General features: G+C 42.6%; 1 protein-coding gene across 1 annotated transcript in view; it reads right to left on the bottom strand.

Moving 5' to 3' along the window:
• Window positions 1–4,598, bottom strand: part of LETM1 (leucine zipper and EF-hand containing transmembrane protein 1) — a 29,742-nt gene extending 25,144 nt beyond the window's left edge. The window contains exons 1-2 of the mRNA XM_082758857.1: window positions 4,463–4,598; window positions 1,273–1,330 (exon numbers count right to left, since the gene is read on the bottom strand). Coding sequence (XP_082614983.1) covers window positions 1,273–1,330; window positions 4,463–4,532 — 128 coding nt within the window. The 5' untranslated portion in view covers window positions 4,533–4,598. The remainder of the gene's footprint in view (window positions 1–1,272; window positions 1,331–4,462) is intronic.
• Between the last annotated feature and the right edge of the window lie 9,549 nt (window positions 4,599–14,147).

Raw genomic sequence — 14,147 nt, 5'->3', positions numbered from 1 at the left:
CTTTACTTCATGACAAAAAAACAGGCCAGCAAAAAAAAACAAAACAAAACAACAAAAAACAAACAACTGCATCTACCTTAAACTACTTTGAAAATGTAGCTTATTTTACTCAAATTAAATAAAAAGCAGCGACCATAAGTGCCTTCCATTTGAAAATAAATCTGTAAAACCATAAATAACATAGAGCCCCTTCTATTACTTCTCCTGTTTGAAGGAAACACTGGAGAGATCACAGGCTGCAGACTTGGGACAGGTGCTGAGTTAGGGGGTGATTAGCATCAGAGAAATCCAATTTCATTAGAGTTCCTCTTTGCCTATCTCCATGCATCTTGTTTCCCTTTTTCAGCAGAAACTTTATAAATGAAGCTCCACCATGGTACTGAGGTGATGCATACAGGAGCAACGGTCTTCTACCCTATTAAGAATTTTGTTCTTTTTCTTTTATTAAATGTAAACAGAAGACATTATTCAAAATCATTATTTACACGCACATTAGAACTACTCAATATATGCAAGGAGGCTCATATTTCGCAGCTTTTCAGAAAAATACGACAAAATTAAAACAGCAAATACAATATCCTACATTGTATATATAAAATATAGATACAGTACCCTGTATAGCAGCTACCTACTGTTGCGGTAGGTGTCCAATATTACAAGGTAAAGCATTAGAAAATTCAAGCAAGCCTTGTGAGCCAGGTCAGGAACGAAGCACGAACTCTGTCAACATCCAACTCCGCAAGTGTCTTAAGAACACGTAGCAGCTGGATTCGTTTTCAGAAGAGGTCATCACTTCCTAGGAGAGCCTCAACCAAGGCTGTACCATACAGTACACTGCCGTGGTTTAACTGAGATACAACTCCAGTGACTACATTCCTAACTACCAAACCACACGTTTTAAGTTAGATTTGATTGAATGTTTCCTCTGTGGAACCCCCCAGAGGAAGTACACAAGGAGCCCATGAAATCCCATTACGCCCCTTGGAATCAGTCAAGAACAAAATATTAATATTCTATTTCTTTCACAGCATGAGGGAAACAAAAATGGTCAAAGTGGGTGAAAAAAGGAAGATCTCACTTTCCTTCTCCCCCACTCAACCAGGCAGACGAAGAGTAGTAAATACTCAGACTTCTTCATCTGTCTGTAACATAAACTGAAACTGATGTTTTGCACATTTTTGTCTACAAGAGTGAAAGCTGCATTCTATTATAGTATACTAACTGACAATTTGGTACAGCTCTGAGTTTAGAAAAAAAATCGTATTTACTCACATTTTGTTTGTCAACCTCAGGGACGTACAGCTTAGACATGCCCGATCCCCCAAGTTACCTAGAAAAACACCAGTTATTAGCATTCATTCTGAAATTCAGAAAGTCATTTATCCATAGAGTGAATTGTTCACGAACATGATTGTAAAAGACTGGTCTTACTAAGAGATAGCTACCAACGAAAATACAATAAAAAAGGTGCTTAGCAGCAACTGGACTTTCTTATTGTAAGCACAACCACACTTTAGATGATTGTGCACAATCACCAACATCCAAGCAAGAGGGGTTTTATGCTTTGACAATAGCAATGTGATGTACTAAAGCCTAAGAACCTCATCGTATTTCAGCAGAAGCCAAAGCACACGTCACAGTCTCCTCCTTTCTCTCAATCTGTAATCCCCTGACTCAGAGGATGAAATGGAAAAACAGGTGGGAAGCAATTCTGTAACGTGGCTGGCATCCCCAGAAGTGTTCAGGCAAACTGTCCATACATACAGTCGAACTCTGTGCAACATGAGGTACTGCTGCAACTTGTTAAATTGCCTTAACAAGCCTCTGAGTCCTTTGGACAAGCAACTGCAACTCATAAAAACCTCACTGAAAGCAAAAGTAATTTCTGCATGGTTCCACACCACCACAACACGAGATGATCTGGATGGATTATCACCTACTAATTCTGGACAAGGCCAAGAGATGGCAGGGTATGAGGGTGGTTTTGAAGGTTATCGGTCAATTTTTCCATCATCAAAGGTATAACCTATGACAGAACCTGAAGTAGAGAGTGTGGTATTTGAGGAAATGCAGCACTAAAGCCTTCCCCAACAACACAGCCTAATTATTACAGGCAAAGAGATACCTTCAGAATCAGGTAGGGCAATGAAGAGGCACGGAAGGAAGAAGAAAAAAGACAAACTGACTTACCAAAGAAATATCCCAGTAATTTGGGATTATCACGTCCCATGCTCAGTGGGCTTTGATGTCATTACCACACAAGCTACGGCATTATCAAGTCAAAGGAAAAGGATTCACCCTTCTCAAGTTACATCAAAGTTTAACAGGTAACTACTATCACTGCAAGTAAAAGCCAGTCCCTTCTGGCTCATAAATCAAGCCCTGAGAGGCTGAGAAGACATTCTGAGCAAAGGCTGAATTTCTCGACCTGAGAATCAAGCCATCTCAGAAGGATGCCCCTACTCTAAGGAACAGCTGAGCAAATCAGAGTAGTCAAAATCTTGACGGATGAGCCCCAGCACTGTAATCTGTTTCCTTACCTCGGTGCCAGGAAGCACACAAAGCCTAAATTAGCCAAAAACTGCACCCACAACAACAAAAAAAAATGAGGCCTACTGGTAGAGGACATTACCTTTACAGACAGGTGCACCTAGAGCAAAGGGGAATGACATGGAAAAGATCAAAGCTGACTTGGAGTTTCTTAAACAGAGCTCACTACCAGCACAACCCTTTCACTTCACTTATCTTTATTTTTCTTCCAGCTAGGATCCACTCATTCTAAAGAAGGGGACAAAGAACAAAACTCCGTAATTACCACAAGAAAGAAAACATGCTGACTCAAACAATTCTTGTCACACTGCCATTCGGAGTGTGAATGGGCACACAAAACGTGGATGTGACTGGAACAAGCTACAGAATAACTTCATTTCAACCTTGCTAGTTCTGTCAAAAAGAGCTCTTTTTGGCCGAGTCTATGTTCTAGCCATGTACCTAAGAGTGACCCAGCTCTGAATGAAAATACACACCTGGTTCAGAAAAGAGCAATGTCCATACTCCTTGCTTCTAGGTTAAGACACATGTGTCTGAAAAAGGTGAACATAGCTCACCGTACTCAACACTTCATTTAAGAAACCTCCATTAGGGGAACTTGCTTTGGAAGTAAGAGATGCGACAGTGGCAGACAAGCTACACATAAACATATTCCTTGTGGAAAACAGGTCATCAGAAAGTTTGGTTTTGTATTTCAGTGGAACATCAAAACCAAGGTTTTAAACGTAGAATATCTGTGCTCTGTTAACTGCTGGGAGTTTTTTAAAAGAAAAGGCTAACATGAAGTAAGTCCCTACAAACTACAAGCCTGCAGTGCTTAACAGCTTGATCTTTACAAGAACATCATTCAGGATTCTTACAAGCACTTAGCTTTAACTTAATCTTAGATTACTGACATGTAAAGCAAAGAAGATGAGCTAAGTAAAGCAAGACACTATACAAAAAATGATACAAAATGATGTGTTAATAACGGACTAACACTCCGATTAAGAAGTCCTGGTTATACCACGAGCAGAGTACGTTACAACACACAAGCGATTTGGCTTTACCACAGCATTTCAGCAGATGAAAGTTTTCATCTGGGGTGAGATTTGTAACAAACAACAATGGAGGGATTAGTGGCATTTCTTCTTACTCTATGCCACCAGAGGAACCAAAGCTCCCACCTACTCTGAAGGTGCACGGATGTGTCACTTCCCCGTTTTTAATAAAACTAGATGGATAAGAAATCCCAGCTGTTTGCTCAGGCCACTGTGCAAGCTCAGCCTAAATAAATGTCTTTATAACTACAGCTAAAAACAAAACATGAGGAAAAGAACCACACTGACAACTAGCAGGAACTATCGCACTTCAGCGCTGGCTGTAAGCAAGAAGCTGGCTGTTATCGAGGCCAATAATTGGACGTGTGGCCGCCGGGGCTGCCAGGAGGTGTGTGTGCAGGCAGCCTGCTCTGACAGCCGGGGCTGTGTCGGGCACGGCTGAACCTCGCCGTGAAAACCAAAGCAGGGCTGGAAGATACATAAACTGACAAATTAGTTGGATTGCTGAGAAATTATACTGATTAGTGATGGAAGCTGTTATGGCACGCTGGGTTTTGGGTTTATTTCCCAGATCTTGCGAGGCCACTTGGAAGAAGCCAAGCTGACATCTCCCTCACGACAAAACCCCAAGGAAGGGGCTGAGGGACCTCCCTCATGGACACAGCGGAGCGAGGCACACGGGCTGCAATGGGAACAACGTCAGGAAACCGGGGGTGAAAAAAAAACAGCGAAAAAAACACCGGGGCTGCACCCCCTCAGCCAGCCCCAGGGACCCCCCCGGGCGTCGCCGTGGCCGTCGCCGTCCCCTCCCTGCCTCCTTCCCCTCCCTCAGCTCCCCCCGGCCCCCCCCTCAGCCCCGCCGGGCGCCTCACCGCTGGGGGCCCGGCAGCGCGGCAGGCGGCGGGCCGGCCGGCCGCAGGCGCGGAGCAGCACGGACGCCATCTTGGCGGCGGCGGCCTAGCGGCGGGCTGCCGGCCTGCTCATGGCCGCCCCCGGGGCGGCTGCCTCCCGCCCCTGTCCGCGGAGGAGCGGGGCACGCCGGGAAATGTAGTCCTCGGCACGGTAAGGCGCTGGGGAGGGACGGGGGTTGTAGTTCCTCGGGACTACAAGGGAAGGGTGTCGCGGTGCGCGCTGGGAGATGTAGTCCGGCATCAGGCAGCAGCGCCGGGGGGGTTTGGTGGGGTGGATTTGGGATCCCCGAGCCGCCCCCGGGATCTTGTGGCTCCAAAAGGCTGCGGTGCCCTAAGAGGATAGCGGCAGGTCACGGAGCGGCGATGTGACAGAGCCGGGGCCGCCGCGGGGTTCAGCCCCCGGGCTCTCTTTGCCCCTGCCCAGAGCTCACAGGGCTGGTGGCTGGCTCGTTTGGGGCCAAAAACCGGCTTTTTGGGTAGCGTCAAGTGCTGCTTGGCAGCATGTGCGTGTATCTCAGGACGTGACGGAAAAAAACACCTTTTTTTTAAATTTTATTTTCCTTCGAGCTTTACAAGTGTATTTTTTATTAAAATTGTACATAGAACAGTCAATCAGCCAACATCATTTGCTAATTAATCCTCATTAATAGTTGAGCTGCTGTAGCGTGTTACTGTGCAAATACCCACCTACTCCTGAGCAGCATTAGCATCTGCTATCAAATATTCAATAGGTACTTTTCTACAGCATTAACCACTGCCATTCGTTTTGCTGAGGTTTTAGTCATACAGACACGGAAAACAACCAGGATTGAACCGCAGAAATTATAATTTCATCCGAGAATAATGAAATTGTGAAAATTAGGAATACGTGGTTTGGGTGGTAATGGCTTCCTTGTTCTAAAAAAAAAAAAAAAAATGGGGGAAAAGCTGCTGTGTTTTTCAACAAGATGGCTGACACCCACTGCCAACAAGATGGCTGCCTCAAGGACAGGTCTCCAAAAACACAAAGATAACGCTTCTTTACCCCGCTTACATTTCACAAGTTACTTACAACACTGGGAAGTTGTTCCCCTACACGCCCATGTAAGCCCCAAAAGAATATAGGTGCTCTTTTACTCTATCTGTAAAGGGTGGCAGAATCCTCAGGTTTGACCCAAAATACGACCGACTGAAAACAGCATCTTATACAGGAGAAGAAAGCAGATGTGTCTGAAGTCACCCTTTCATGCTTGAGACTTGGAAAATGCAGGAAATTAATTATTATTTTAAGTTCTTTTATGTATTTAAAGAAAATCATCTGGGTTTCTCCTTAGCATGAACAACTCAGATTAAATTTATACTACTTATATTTTTTATTAAATATATTCTACTTATATTTTTCATTAAATAGACTGTGTGAGGATGGAATATTCAATTGACCAAATATGAATCGAGATACCCTTTTCTCACTTATCTTTGGATTGGTTACAAAAATACTATTTTTGTTTAGTGACAATTAAAATTGTAATTGGTATTATTATTTATGTACTTATTATCAGAGCTGCTTTTAAAACGTTAGGCTCCCAAATGTATTGCAAGATTTTTAGACAGCTGTGTGTGCTGTACAAGTATTTAACTCTATAGTGCATTTAAATGGTTAATATTATTTAAAATGTCTAATATAACAATAGTGCTTTATGTTACTACAGCAATCTTTAAAAAAAAAAAAAAAAAAAACACTTCCCAATCTACACATTTCTCTCACTAGACTGGGTTTGTAGCCTTCTCTTGTTACTCTTTTTTTCTTTCTGGTTGGCTGATAACTAAACTAAATGAAATGGGGCAACTAATGGCAGTTCCTTTAACAAAGCTGCTTAATTATGTAGAAACATTATATGAAGTCTATACAAGAAGAAGAATATGCTCTGAAGTCATTAAAGTATTGACAAGAGATTTCAGACAGCAAACAGATGATTACGGTGGGCTCAATACACTTATGCAGACAAGGAATGAGACTTTCAATAGTTTCATTAATTTCAATAGTATTCAGCATGCCAGATGATGTACACGCAACCCTTTTCAGAACTGAATCAGTTATGTTTTTGTACAGCCTTTTGTTCCGGGTTTGTTTATACCTGGAAGTTACATGGGTTTCTTCCATGTATGAAAAGGAATGATAATACACTGTGAAAATTTCCCGAACAGATGCAGTTTCAAAACACTAATTGATTTTGTGCACTTACCAAGTATTGGGAAATAAAGCTTAAGAAAGAAATTAAGTATTAATAATTTACAAGTAGTTACACGAATTGTTCCCATATGACAAGACCTAATGATTGTGTGTTATATACAGGCCTTCCATGCAAGTCATATTTTGCTTTAAAAAAAATAAAACCTTTCAGTCTGTTCAGACCAACAGCCTAGGAGTTCACAACAAAAACACTCATACCCAGAATAAGATGTGATACATATAGTTGCTAGAGTTTTATTTTGAAAAAAAACTTAAGCTGCTACAGCCATTTTAGACATGATTCTTAAAGCAACCATGTTGTTTGGAAAAACTGTCAGCCATCTTGTTGAAAATGATATGTTTTGTAGCAGGAATAGGGTGAGAGACTAAACAGAAGAAATGCAAATCCTTCCTCCTAGCTGGATTTAATAAGGATCTGAGAATGATGCAAATTAATGCAGTATTTAAACAAAAATAAGGTTATTATTTCATATTAAACATCAACTTTTTCCCACAAATGTTAAATATCAGCAAGAGCAAGGTGAGAGCTGTCTAAACAATTACAAAACAAACTGCAAATAACAGGAAACCATGGTGCCTGTTATAGTTTATGGGACCACCAAAACATGTACTTTACTGATGATATTTGAGCACAACCCAGTAATATGGAAAAAAAAAAAAAAAAAAAAAAAAAAAAAAAAAGCAAGAATATTTTGTTTGTCTAAAGAGGTATGTGCATAAGATCTCTAAAAACAAAGATTATTCCTGCCTCTGTGCATTACTTTCATAGACTGGAAAATAGAGCAGACGAACTTACAATTCCTTTTAAAGAAGTTTAGAGATCAGTCTGGAAACTGGGGAACAAATGTGTATATGAACAAAGAACAGAACTGTAAGGTAATTAGCTACATATGCAGTTTGCTCTTCCAGAAATCCTGTATTTCATAGCACGACAGATTCCCCATAGTAAACAGTTATATGAAATTCTAATTGCTATTGTCCCTTACTCCTTCCCTCTTCACCATCTATTAAGCTCTAGCGTGTGATATGCAGATGCATATGGGGTGTGGGATTCCCCTGGGGCCTGCCAAAAATATCTACACAGTTGGAGGTGACATCTCTCCATGTTCACCACGTTTGTCACCCCTTCCCTGAGGACATGTCCCAGGATGCCCTTCCTGGATCCTGCGGATATTTTTGGAGGGTGGTTAGCAGGACTGTCACTCCCAGCTTCAGATGCACAGCTAGCTGTCCTATAGTTCATGAAAGGGGCTGTGTAGCAATGCCAAATCTATGGTGGGACCACATTAATTTCACACACATGGCTTCAGTTCCCCATTGCACCCAAGTGACAAGCCAAGCTGGCAGCAAGGCACTGGGGACGTAAGACTTGGTGCATGAAGGGGAAGGAGGTGCAATATATGATGCCCTGGGCTGGAAATGGGAGGAGGTGGGAGCATAATCAGCATCTGATGGGATGAAAGACAGGATTGCTATTTCTCTGCTGCAGCACCGTGTATGTTTACACAGTGTGACTATAAGCTGTGTAGCAGTACAGGTCCATATACAGTATTTAAAAGTAGGATTAAGCTTTTAGTGTGCAGAACCTGTTTCTATGGCAATCGCCAGGTTGTCTCCTTGAATAGATTCAACAATATGGGATCAACCTCATCTTTATTCACCGCTGTTCAGCATAAATATAGGAAAAAAAAAAAAAAAAAAAAAAAAAAAGGCATTACTGTGTGGGAAGTTACACTGAGTTACTTGTGGGAGTTACACTTGTGGGAGAAACCCAACAGATTATTGGTAGTTCTTGAAAAATACTCCCATTCATAATCACAGATATTTTGGAGAGACTCCCAGGATACAAAGCCTGTTGCTCTGTGAATGTTAAAGCCCAAAGGTAAAAGTTCAAGTGGTAGCTGGATTACAGACTTGCTCTCTATGTACGTCCAGGTCACAAGTTCGCTCCTGTGTGTAATGTGCCAAAAAAACAGCAGCAGTGGCTACACATCAGCAGCAGCACAGAAACAGTCTGAGCTGGGTGCTTTTGTGAACAATGCAGTTAGAAGCGCCTCAGAGATTTCCATGACACTAATAATGTGCTGTAAACGGTCACTCCGGATCCAAGGATAATTACCTGCTCAAATTCCAGTCAAAAAGGTGTATTTTAGAAGATTTGACCCAAATTGGCCTGATATTATAACAGATTGGGTCGTCATTAATTAAATTTGACACATGCATGCAGACAAGGAGAACACGGCTGGGAGAACACAAACGGTACGATGGCTTTTCCAATTGAGGAAAAGGTAGCCTTTGCAGTTCATGGCAAAAAGACATACAGATTCTAGTTTTAACCAGCAGATGGAGCTTACGTGAAACAAACAAGTGGAAAAGATGCATAATCATTGCACAAAGCAGTGTTTTGGGGCGCTGCAGTCTACAGGAGTGGGGGAGGACATGGGGAAAAAGCTAGAAGGTTCTGGCCAAGGCAGGAGCAAGCAGAGGAGGGAGGGCAGACAGGGCTCAGGCTATTGGCATAGCAAAAAAGAAAGAATGAAACAATAACGAGTAAACTGATTTAGACCTCCAAAAATATAGAGGGGAAAAAAAAAAAAAAAAAAAAAAGACAACAAAAGGAGTCTCCAGTGTTAAAAATGCACCTGTTAGTGCCAGCTGATATGAGAAAGTCTGGGATTTTGCTGCAATATTAACAATGCTGTATTTAAAATAACCTGTTAGGCCTCCCAAGTCATCAATTTGATTTTATGAATGACAAGCTTTAAAAATATGCATTTGGAGTTATTCTTTGCCTTCCTTTTTTTTTTTTTTTTTTTTTTTTTCCAAGTCTGCAGGGTTTGCAAGTTCCTGTCTGCAATTAGAAACACAGAAAGCTGACAATCTTGTGCCATCATCTGCCTCTCAGAGTTAGGTCTTTAAGAAAACACCAAATGTTGTGTTACTGTCAATAAAAGCCTGAAATCTGCTACCTCTGCTTTCATAAACTCATCAAGAAATGAGACAAGAAAAGCCTGCAGCCACATAAGCCCTCCCCCAGCCCCATCCCGGATTTAGTAGACCTGATCCTGCACTCCTTATGGATCTTAAAACTCCTGGTGAAGTCAGACCATATGAATGGAGTGCTGGAAGAATACGAGGGTCCCACAAGCCAGATACCTTCCAGGCTGTGTCCATTAAAGAAACAGCAGAAGGTCCCCACACCTTTTTAGGAAAAACTTTATCTCTGTATTCTGAAAGACGGGGAGAAAAATGGGCTACTTCCACGGGCTATTTTAGTGGCAATAACATAACTTTCTTTAGCAATTTGGCAATGTCGAGGCTGCTTGTGATAAGCGCAAGTTTAGAGGGGGAGAAGATTACAGCCAGCACATGCACACAGCTGTATGACTGGGTAGCAGGCAAAATGCTATGTCCCGTTGTCCTCCAGGCATTGTCTGCCTCAAAGGAGGGAAGAACTAAGCATGTCTTTTAAAAGAACGAGTAAGAAAGATATTGAAGATGGAAAGGTTGATTTGCTGAAGCCTGATGCTTAAAATTCCTGTGCAGAATTTAGCCCTCTTGGGCCTCAGCTATTGTTACCTCTTCCTTGCTGTTTTTGCTGATCATATCAGTCCTAGCCCATATATTTTTTCCTAACAGCCAGCCTGAATGACCCCACCAGAATATGTCTTTCTAACCTTTGAATCACTCTCTCTTGTTTACCTTCTCTGGTTTAAACTCGCTACCTTACATAATCCAGACCAAGGCTGTAACACAGATCTCACACTTTTTTATCCTGTTCTCCTTGACCTGACTAACACTCCCATCTTCTGTGCTGCCATACAATGACCTCCCCATTCCAGCATGCAAGCCCACAGCCCCTCCTTTATTCAAGTCAAAGAGCTGCTTTTCTCAAGAGGCCTCCCCACAGAGATAATGAAAAGCAGATTAAGAGATTTAAAAAAGGAGTTGGTTCCTTTGGAATGGTCAGTGCGCTTTCCCTTTCTACAACCGTCCTCTAATACTGTAAATTTTCTAAATCAGTGTTTGTCTGGATGTCTGTGCCTTGACCTCAGCAGGACCTGAGCTGTTGGGCCCCAATCCCACGCATGCATATGTATGCCATGTCCCTTTGCTGGTAGTGACATTAACAGGCACAATGTGCTGAAGGAACATGCGCAGTTAGGCATTCGTAGGATCAAATCGTGGCGCTTGCCAGATAATATCATAAAAGTGGTGGAAAGGGCTGAAAATACACTTTTTACAAAATCTTTGTTCTTATGATACAGAAAAAAAATGATAACTTCCAAGGCAAGTGAAGGTGCAGCTCTATTGACAAAACTCGGTTTGGACTGATATGTGTAGGTATCTCAGAATCTTGAGGGGAAATACCTGGTAAAACGTGATGTGAAGCAACAGAAAAATAACAAAGAGCCATCGAGCGCAAGTACATGCCAGTGGTGCTTTGCCAGTATCCTGCTTTTTTTTCCTATGTGGCTGAATTTCAGGCATCAGAAACAGAAGACGCTTTGTCTGGGTTTTCCCATGTAATCAGCAACCTCTCTCCTGTGTCATAGGCCTCTATTCACTTTACTGCTATTATAGTGTCCCCTAGAGACACTTAGGAGGCATTCGCCCCCAAATGTCCTGTTACCTTAAAGCAGTTAGTTTTTTTTTCTCTCTCGGTAACGCGTTAGATGCTTTAATCCTGGTTATGTGGCTGCACGAAGCTGGCTAGCAAATTGTATCCGTGTATAAGAAAATACAAAGTTGACCTAAAAGAGCCTTACTGTTGGATTTCAACAGTATCCAGGGGAAGTAAAGTCCCCGAACTGGGCACTCCCTCTGAAAGCAACTTCAGGAGGGAGCTTTGTGTCAGAACTGAAGGCGCAGCTGGGGGCTGCAAATATCTAGCGGTTCATCAGCTGTGCTGTACGGCGAGAGGGACTCGCTGGGCTAATCTGAGCAACAGGTAAAAGTAAGCCATCCAGGCTGCTTTTCAGTCAGGATGACAAGCCCCATGCTCACTCTGGCTCGATACATATCTCTCATTTTCCTTTTTTATCACTAATCCAACAGATGAAAGAGGAAATACACCCAACAGATATCAACAAAAAAGACTCCGTTCCCCTTTGGCTCAGGCAACAGTGCTTTCTTGTCATGCTAAGGGAACAACCTCCTCCCCTTTCCGAGGCCTCTCCTCCCAAGGAACAGACATCTAACTCTCTCTGAGCTGGAAGCCTCTTTCAGTGTGCCAGCTGGGAATCAAGGCCCTGGGCTCAATCCCAGCACCTGTGCCTAGTTTTCTTACAGAGCCCAGCCAGCTGCTCTTCCAGGTCCATAAATGTCCTGTGCACCCTATTTCTTTTCCTTTCTGTCTGTTGTTTTGGATTAGAAATGTAAATGTGTTGTTTATATTTGGAATTTTTTTTTTTTGCAAATCTGCTTCTTTAAAATTACCTTCACCTGGTTTGTGCTATGGGTCATATCAGGGCGCTGACAAACGGAGCTGTGCCATGATTTTCGCAATCCTCAGACCAAGGTTGTTGAACTACTCCAGTAGTGCCCTGTGCTATTTCTGATGGAATTTGAAGGTGAGCGGGATGTAAGCATGGGCCACTTGGGGAACTAGTCACAGGGCGTTTGAGAGGAAGAAGTGTTTTTGATGGCTGGTGTTTGTCAGAGAACTTTTCTGGCACTAGGCATGGTAGCAGAGAGTGTTGTTGACCCTGAGGGTTCACAGGCATTAGATAATTGCTTTGGCTCTGACTTCGTTCACAGTGTGTTAGACCAGTCATTTCTATCTGTGACACCGGCCTATCGACTGCAGGCTTCCTGTGTTTCTTTCTTTCAGTGTGTGGAAATAATTATGCATCTTTTCTGAGTTTGCATTATGTACTTATTTACCCAACAGCTCTTACGGAGAGAGGCAAGGTTAGAGCGGAGAGAGGGCTGTTGTCAGTGCTAATAGCTTAATTCTGAAAAGCCCTCATGTCATTCAAAAATCCTGGCATAAACAGGGACCAGACTGGGACTTGAATGCTGTGCCGCAACAGGAGGGAGATACACAGAGGTCTGGAAAATAATGAAGGTGGGAGGAAAGTGAATAGAAGATGGTTATTATCACGGCTCGTAATACCATATTAATGCAGTCTGTCAGGGAGCAGGGCTTAAAAAGAACAGAAGGAAATATATTTTCATATTAACTTCTTGCCACAGGATGCTCTGAAACCCCAAAGTATAAATAAATAGGTTCAGAAAGAAAACAGGCAAATTCATGGGAGGTAGGCTCAACAATGTCTCTGACACATGCTCGTCTGCTACAACATCTGGTTCAGGACGTCCCTAAACTACTGATTTTCATTCCTCTTACAACCAGGGGAGGGCTACTTTTCCTATGCCCTGTTCCCAATTCTAAGCATCTGTTACTACTTTCCTTCTTGGTTTTCCTTGAGGAAAGGACACACCAGACCTTACTTTTAAAAGCCTTTTGCATTCTGCAAATAAAGAGAGGTGAGAATAAGAGACCGCATGTGATTACCCATGGACAGCTAATGAAAACTGGAGGACCTGATGGATAAATCGCATCTAAGAAGGTGTCTGAGGTGGACTGAAGGGTCAACGTTGGTGGGTCTCAAGCCAGTTGGCTTCAGGCATGCATGGTTGGCCCCATGCTGGGGGGCCGTGACAGCTCAGTTAGCCCCAGAGCATTGCTGCCAGCCTTCACTCCAGGCATTGCCATCACCAAGAGAACAAAGAGGTTAAGAGAGATGGGCATTTTTTGAACAAAAGTGCAATGAAAGCCAGGCCAGAAGGGGGAAGGATTTCAATCCAGTTGGCAACATACAGAGAACTTTGCACCATGAAACTGTACTGGGGTAGGGAACTTGCATCTTCTTTGGCTTTCATACCACAGTGCTTCCTCCCTCCAGATCTTGACAAAGTCCAACTTCTGCCACGAGCTGCCTGGAAACAAACTACCGTGCATCTCCCTCTAGTGGGTAGTGACCTATGAAAGAGCCATGACAACACATAGGTTAGAAATTTGTCTCATATTTGCTTCCCATTATCTCCTTCCTTCAATTGCCATCTTCTTCTTTGCCCCGTGATTTTTTCTCAAATCCATTGCATTTTTTCTGATACCCTCTAAACATCATGTCTGCTCTTCCTCCCTTCTTGTGCTATGCGAGAGCTGGGCTGTTTGAGGGTTTTCTATTTGACTTTCATAGAAGTGGAAGTGAAAGTAGAGAAGCTGCCCAAGAATGAACTTTAAATGAAATATTCTAGAAATATTTTGTGTTTGCACAGAGGCACGTGTGTAGACCCCAGTAGTCCAGAGACTTAGGAATCTGGGAAAAAGGAAACCCTAAGACCTGAGGTTTATCATTGATTTTTTTATCTCGAGTCAGTCAAAAGAAATTTACAGTTGGGTTTTCT

The sequence above is a fragment of the Aythya marila genome, assembly GCF_965140915.1.
Source record: "Aythya marila genome assembly, chromosome: 4".
NCBI classification, from domain to species: Eukaryota; Metazoa; Chordata; class Aves; order Anseriformes; family Anatidae; genus Aythya; species Aythya marila.
Note: the sequence above shows the minus strand (reverse complement) of the source record. Positions and strands in the feature narration are given on the sequence as shown.